The sequence below is a fragment of the Chenopodium quinoa genome, unplaced genomic scaffold (assembly GCF_001683475.1).
Source record: "Chenopodium quinoa cultivar QQ74 unplaced genomic scaffold, ASM168347v1, whole genome shotgun sequence".
Lineage (NCBI taxonomy): Eukaryota > Viridiplantae > Streptophyta > Magnoliopsida > Caryophyllales > Amaranthaceae > Chenopodium > Chenopodium quinoa.
Genome location: NW_018743878.1, coordinates 972,280 through 980,377, shown reverse-complemented (window position 1 = coordinate 980,377; position 8,098 = coordinate 972,280). Strand labels below are relative to the sequence as shown.

Here is an 8,098-nt window from a genome sequence, read left to right as displayed (position 1 = left end):
TATAAGTACACCCTATTACTTATTTTAGATTAGATCGGATTAAAAAGGTTTAAATAAGATCTAAAAAAAATTAAATTGTGAATATACCTTATAGTCTTATGGTTGATTTTTCATTATGAAATATCTTTAATTCAGTAATGAAAAAAATAAATTAAAAATTACATATTTTGATAATACACATTGATACAAATCAAATAAAACTCATTTAATATATTTTACCTTATGTATTATTGTACATATAAGGTCAAATTTTAGTCAAATTAAACATTTAGATCATATCAGAAAAAATAAGTTTAGATTGAGCAAGTCAAGTACGCAAAATTAGGGGAAACAAACATTTTTTTTTTTTGAAGGAAGGGGAAATAAACATAGCCTAATTAAATGTTATAATGAAGTACAAGTGATCAACTATGATCCGACCCGCAAGCCCGACCCAACCCGGAATAAGTGCGGGTATGAGCAAGCTTAAGAACACATTTCTAGTTAAAAATCTGAAACTAGCCTGAAAAGCCGCCCGTCACTTTGTATTATATGTTTGGGCATGACTTTTGATACTAAAGCCCGAGCTGACCCAAATTTTGATCACCTCTAAACCTATACTTAGTATATAATAATACAAATCTTTACACAAACTAATAGTGCCACATGTCACACTCACCATTAAACTTTATTTTTTCCTATTTTTTGTTTTTTGTTTTTTTAATAAACACAATATTAAAATCATCAATAAAGTGAATTGATTACATGTAACCAACATTATTTCTTTCACATTCCCTTCAACTTAAATATAGATTATATGTTTATCAATAAAAAAGAAAAATATACATTATATTATTTAAGTAATAAAATGAGGTGTTTTAATTTTTTTAAAAACACACCTAAAGAAAAATAATCTATAAGTAATAACCGTGCATCGAAAGGCCTAATTGAAGATAAAATGGTAGAATCATATCGAATTATTTTATCTACAATTATTACTGTGAGGCTATAGTTATGTACTGCTTCGATCTCCAAGAATAAGCAAGTAAGCAACGACAACTTCTGTTTCCTCAAAGAACTTAGGTAGACTACAAGTCTACGAGGACCTAATTAAAGTGCTTCGATGATCATCGGCATTATCGTTACATCATCCTAAATCAGCCCACACAAAGCTAAAATTAATTTACGTTGCTTAAATGTGTTTTGATATCGTTTATAGGTAAGATTATCTCACTCATTAAATAACTATTCTCACTGTGAAATTTTAATATACATCTAGGTGTAAGGTATATTAAAGGATATTTTTTTTGCTTATATATGATGATTAAATGAGCAATAATTATCAAAGTGAGTAAAAACTACCTTTAAATACATCGTGCAGGTATTTATAACAAGCAATCTCTCGTTTTATTGAGTTTAAATTGTTAAAGTTAGAGAGACATCCTCCATTTTTTTGCAGCTCATGGTGTTTTAATTGTGCAAGCAGGAACGTACATTTGCCCTAAAAATATATAACGAGAAAAATTGCTGAATTGAATGTGATAGTTTCAATCATACTCCCTATAATAACAACTAACAATGACATGGTTTTTCGACGGTTAGTGTAATGGACTAATGGTGTTTGTTAGACTTGTTACTCAGCATCTATACTTAAGTTTGGTGAGTCAAATAAAAGACAAAAATATATACTTGTATCTGTCGACAAGAAATGGACCATTTCTATAGAGACCAATCAGACCATATGTTAGAACATGAGTTCAAAGATAATTTCAGGGACCCCTTCAATCTATTTCTCAATAATGTACAATATCACCAACGTGGATATGTTATAGGAAGTTCTTACAAACAATTATTATTATTATTATTATTTTTTTTTAATTCATCACCAATCATGAATGAATAGGCTATTAAGGTTTTTGTTTTTTGAGTTTGCCCCATCCGGTTTACCGGGGCTTAGCTGCGACTAAATCCAGATCCGACCCGGGTGGTGAGGCTCGAACTCGCGACATCAAGCTGCTTACCACTTGAGCCAACTCTTGTTAGTCGCTAGTAAGGTTATTATTATGAATAATGCAACAACCTAACATTTGACCATTTGTTGAAAAAGATGGAGAAGCCTTAGCTTGTTATATAACCGGTAAATGGCTGCAAATTGAGGTACTTTACTTTCGTAAATAATGTTAACTTTTTTAAAGATATCAATAAGAAAATATAGTACTATTAGACATTAGATTATCTTGTAATACCTTTCGATGATTATCTTGTAATGCCTTTCGATGATACAAATATACCATGATATATATTTTTCTAGTAGTACAACAAATGAAGTTATGAATGGTATATCATATGCTAGCATATGTGTAACAAATCACTAGGTTTTTTAATAATATTATTAAAATGTGTAATAATTGTTAGAATATATGTATCATATATTCTATATTTGTATATAGTTTATATTTATCTCCTAATTTGTTAAAGAGAATTATCTTGTAAATATTCTGGCAGATTCTTAGCCATTTTGTTCCTAGGTATAGGGTAAGATCACTCCTTGTAAATTGTATATATTTGAAGTTAAGCAATGAGAAAGGCAACACATTGAATTCTTTCATGGTATCAACCTAACCGATCCAATCCTCCCTAACAAACGCCTATCTTCTTCTTCTTCTTTTACTCTCCTTTCGTTGCTCTATTCAATGGCCAAACCAACCAAATTTCATCCTACTCTCACAATCACCAATGTCAAGACCCTTATCCCGTTCACATTGGATGTGGGGCACGGCATGTATCACTCTTGGGCGGCCTTGTTCAAGGTTCTTGTTAGGGTCCATGATTTGCATCACCACATAATCCCTCCAACGGAGGAAAAAGAGGCCACCGCCTATGCCGCATCCAAAGCCGCAAACCGAGCTCTATGGAAGCGTCTTGATGCCGCGGTCCTTCAATGATTATATGGGACAATATCCACCGATCTTCTCCATGCTATTTTGCTCAAAGACGACACTGCTCAAGGGGCGTGGGCACGTCTCGAGTCAATGTTCCAAGACAACAAGGCTTTTGGGCTACTCACCTAGAAGAAGAGCATGCGGATCTTGATTTCGAGAAATCTCATCAATCGATAGCTACTGCAATCACATCAAATCCTTGGCCGATCGCCTTGCCCATGTGGATGCTCCAATTTCCAACAGCAAGTTGGTGCTCAAACTCACGGTTGGGTTGCCAGAAGCCTATGTCGGGACAATGGATATCATCCAAAATCAAGAGCCTCTACCCACATTCGAGAGTTGCCGCTCTCGTCTCAAGCTTGCTGAACGAACAATCAAAAACCACCTTTCCAAGGAAGGTGGTTCAGGCAGCCGCTCCCAAATAGCCCTCGTCGCCAGCTCTGACATCCATCACAGCACGGACATCAACTCCATCTCCACTTCATCCTCAAGCTCAAGCTCCAAGGGTGGAAAACCAAAGAAATCTAATTCTAAAGGTTTTGGGAAGGGTCGTAATCACAATAATAGCCAAACAAGCCCACCTCTTAATGGGCCGCATGTGCCATTTAATTGGAAGCAGCCGGCTTGGCCCATACGCCCCTTGGTTTGCTCAATGGCCCAACCCTCCCCCTTTTCCATACTCGGCTGGAACCTGGGCTCCAAAGCAAGCCTCTACTCCGCAAGGTGGGCCTCGGCCAGCTGGGCCAGGCATTCTGGGCTCGCGACCTCAAGCATATAGTGTTGTAGCTCCCTCAAGCGGATATACGCCAATACATATTGAGGCAGCGATGAACGCTCTCTCCTATTCTCAACCTGACGGAAATTTTTACATGGATACCAGTGCTACTTCACATATGACAGGGATCAAGGTATTTTTTTCCTCTTATTTCAATTCGAGTTTTAAAAACAATAATATTAATGTGGGTAGTGGTGATTTAATTCCAATTGTCGGTCACGGTAGTACTACTTTCCCATCCCCATACTCCCCTTTTCATTTAAACAATATGTTGCATGCTCCCAAATTGATTAAAAATTTAATATCTGTCCGAATATTCACCATTGATAATTCTGTATCCGTTGAATTTGACCCCCATGGCTTTTCTGTCAATGATTTATAGATGGGAGCCAGAATTCTGAGATGTGACAGTATCGGTGACCTGCATCCTATTTTCTCGAACTCTAAAGCCAATCCTCCAATCAATAATTCTGCCTTTACCGGTATTTCAACCAATCTTTGGCATAATCGTCTGGGACATCCTGGTGATGCTATTCTTAGATCTCTTAGTAGTAAGATTTTTATTGATTGTAATAAGGGTTGTAAGACTTTTTGTTCCTCGTGTCCTCTCGGGAAACACTCAAAATTGCCATTTAATGATTCTATGTCGCATACTACTTTTCCTTTTGATATAATTCATAGTGATCTTTGGACATCTCATGTCATGAGTTCTTCTGGCCATTGTTATTATGTTCTATTTCTTGATGATTAGTGTAAATTTTTGTGGACGTTTCCTATTGCAAAGAAATCCCAAGTCAAACACTTGTTCAAATCTTTTCATAATTTAATTCGTACACAATTTGAGCGTAACATTAAGACCTTTTAATTTGACGATGGCACAGAATATATAAATGGCCCTTTCAAAGATTTTTTTGATCAACATGGCATGCTATTTCGTCTCTCATGCCCCCATACATTACCTCAAAATAGAAAACCCGAATGCCACATAAAATCTATAAACAATATCATCCGGACCTTACTTGCTTATGCTTCATTACCCTTCTCCTTCTGACATCATGCTCTAGAAATGACCACATATCTTCTTAACATAATTCCAACCAAAGTCTTAGGATTTTAGTCTCCCACTCAAATTCTATATCAATGTGATCCCATATACTCGGAATTACGTGTTTTTGGTTGTCTATGTTTTCCCTTGTTTCCATCTACTTCTATTCATAAATTGCAAGAAAGGTCCACTCCTTGTGTCTATCTTTGTCCCGTTCCAAACCATAGTGGATCTAAGTGTTACGATATGTCTAATGGAAAAATAATTATTTGTCGTCATGTTAAATTCTTTGAAAACGAATTTCCTTTTTCTAAACTTCATACTCCTTACACAGCCGACTATAATTTTTTGGATGTTAATCCAATACTCCATCACATTCATACTCCAATCACTAATCCTCAAAATATGGAGCAAGACACTGACCATGCTCCTCCTATTGGACATGTGAGTTTTGTTAGCCCACCACCGCCCAACCATTCTTTTGTTGGGCCTTCCTCTCCAAGACAAGCGTCACCTACACATTCCCCAGCTGGGTCATCACCCTCATGCCCACCTCCCGGTACTGTCACACTACAAGTCCCCCACCAGCAGCCCAACACCAACGCGAGCTAGGCGAGCACAACACCAAAACCATTAACCCACCCTTGACCAACCAACATCCATACCAACTCCATTGCCAGAACCGAATCCCCATCGTATAACAAGAAGAGCGAAAAATGGTATCTACAAACCAAATTCGAAATATATTTCCAACCTTGCTACCACGACTTCCACTAACATATCTCCCTTACCTAAGGATCCCGTTAGTGCTATTCGTGACCCAAATTAGAAAAATTCAATGTTCAGATGAATTTAATTCTCTTATTGATAAAATAAAAATGGGAATTGGTACCTAGGCCACCTGATGTGAATGTTATTAGGTCTATGTGAATTTTTCGACATAAAAGAAAATTCGATGGTTCTTTTAAGAGACATAAAGCCTGTCTTGTAGGTGATGGGAAAACTCAGCAGCAAGGTGTTGATTGTGATGAGACTTTTAGTCCGGTTGTGAAACCGGCTACTATTCGTATTGTTCTTAGTAATGTTATTTCTAAATCTTAGCCTATTCACCAGTTAGATGTCAAGAATGCTTTCTTACATGGTTATCTGAATGAGACAGTCTATATGCATTAGCCCATGGGTTTTCACGACAAAAGTCGCCCTGATCATGTGTGTTTACTCAAGAAATCTATATATGGCCTCAAACAGGCTCCACGGGTTTGGTATCAGTGGTTTGTAGATTTTGTGGCCACTATTGGTTTTTCTCACAGTAAATCTGATAACTCATTGTTCATTTACAGACAGAGCTTGGATATGGCATAAGTTTTGTTATATGTTGATGATATTATCCTTACAGCTTCATCAGATCAATTGAGAAAGAAATTCATGGCACTTTTAGGTGGCGAGTTTGCTATGAAGGACTTAGGTTCTCTTAGCTATTTTTTGGGGATTGCTGTGTCCCGCAATGCTAATGGTATGTTTTTGTCTTAGAAACAATATGTGATGGAGATCATTGAAAGAGCTGGTACGGCTAATTGCAGCTCTTCTCCGACTCCTGTTGACACCAAACCAAAGCTGGGTGCTTTGACGGATTCACCATGTGAGGATCCCACCAAGTACCGCAGTTTGGCTGGTGCCTTACGGTATCTCACTTTTACTAGATCTGGCATCTCTTATGCAGTTCAACATATTTATTTACATATGCATGATCCCAAGAATGAGCATATGAGTGCCCTTAAACGTATTTTGCGCTACTTGTAGGGTACACTATCTTATGGTCTTCACTTGTATAAATCCTCTATCAATAAGATCATTTCTTATACTGATGCTGATGGGGAGGATGCCCGGATACTAGACGTTCTACTTCCGGCTATTGTGTATTTCTAGGTGACAATTTGATATCTTGATCGTCCAAAAGACAACCAACTTTGTCACGTTCCAATGCTAAGGCTGAGTATCACGGAGTAGCTAATGTTGTTTTTTTATTCTTGTTGGATCCGAAAATTACTGCTTGAACTACATTTTTCTGTTCATAAGGCTACTTTGGTTTATTGTGACAATAATGTAAGTGCCATTTGTTTATCAGGGAATCCAGTACAACATCAGCGTACCAAACATATTGAGATGGACATTCATTTAGTGAGGGAAAAGGTTGATAAGGACGAAGTACGAGTTTTACATGTTCCCTCTCGGTATCAAAAGATATTTTTACGAAGTGTCTACCTCGTATTATATTTGAAGATTTTCGAGCCAATCTCAGCGTTCGTGATTCACCCATTTTGACTGCGGGGGTGTGTTAAAATATATGTATCATATATTCTATATTTATATATAGTTTGTATTTATCTCCTAAATTGTTAAGGAGAATTATCTTGTAAATATTATGCCAGATTCTTAGCCATTTAGTTCCTAGTTTATAGGCTAAGATCACTCCTTGTAAAGTGTATATAATATGACGTTAAGCAATGAGAAAGGCAACACATTGAATTCTTTCAATAATAATACTTGCTCTGTTCCCTATTATTACAACAAGGGAGGAAGACTCAACATGTAAGACAAAGAGAGATAGAGAGAAACAAAAGATAGAGACCTATGCAATGTACGTGATAAGGAGAGAAAAAGAGAGAAACCATGTGTATGTATGGTAATATATAATGTTGCAATTAATATTAGTAAAACTTCCTATAAGATAATTATTGTAATAATAAGGGAACAGAGGAAGTATTGTACATATAACCTTTTAGGGGTACACATGAATAATTAAAAGTACATCATACACTATATACTAATGTGAGATATGATATTACCATTAAGACTTCAATGGTTCAATATATGTTCCTGGTTAAACCGAAAAGATACTCACCTCGCTAAAGACTAAGAGTAGCACAAAAATGAAAGACAATCAACCCATTGATGATGACTAATTAAAACTACAATAAACTTTGACTAGCATAGCAGAATGTATGGATATTTGGGAGATTAAAAGAGCGAGTGAGTATGAAAAAAAAAAGAATGGTGAAAGTGTAGGTTTAGGCATCGATTGAAGTGCACCTATCTTAGCATGTGTGAAAATGCTTGGTAATCGTAAGAATTTGGATATGACATTATAATGGTTAGAGACAAAAAGTAGGGAGTTGCCAACAAGTTTTTAAGGAAGTTATAAATTGTTCATAATTAATTTAGGGCAACCACGAAAAGAGACAAACTAAAAGGTAAAAATGATTTTATCCATGAAAGTTATCCATCTTAGGATTTGGATGGGATGCTGAGAAAAAAATGCTACAAGTAGAGAAGGCGGTGTTTGACGAGTCGGTGAAT

The 8,098-nt window shown here is 36.3% G+C and overlaps 1 protein-coding gene across 1 annotated transcript; it reads left to right on the top strand.

Moving 5' to 3' along the window:
- Positions 1-1,766: 1,766 nt before the first annotated feature.
- Positions 1,767-5,597, top strand: LOC110686565. The gene is made up of 2 exons (XM_021863179.1): positions 1,767-3,829; positions 4,079-5,597. Exons 1-2 carry the CDS (start codon positions 3,509-3,511, stop codon positions 4,445-4,447), a joined length of 690 nt encoding a protein of 229 aa, XP_021718871.1. The 5' UTR covers positions 1,767-3,508; the 3' UTR covers positions 4,448-5,597.
- Positions 5,598-8,098: the final 2,501 nt, after the last annotated feature.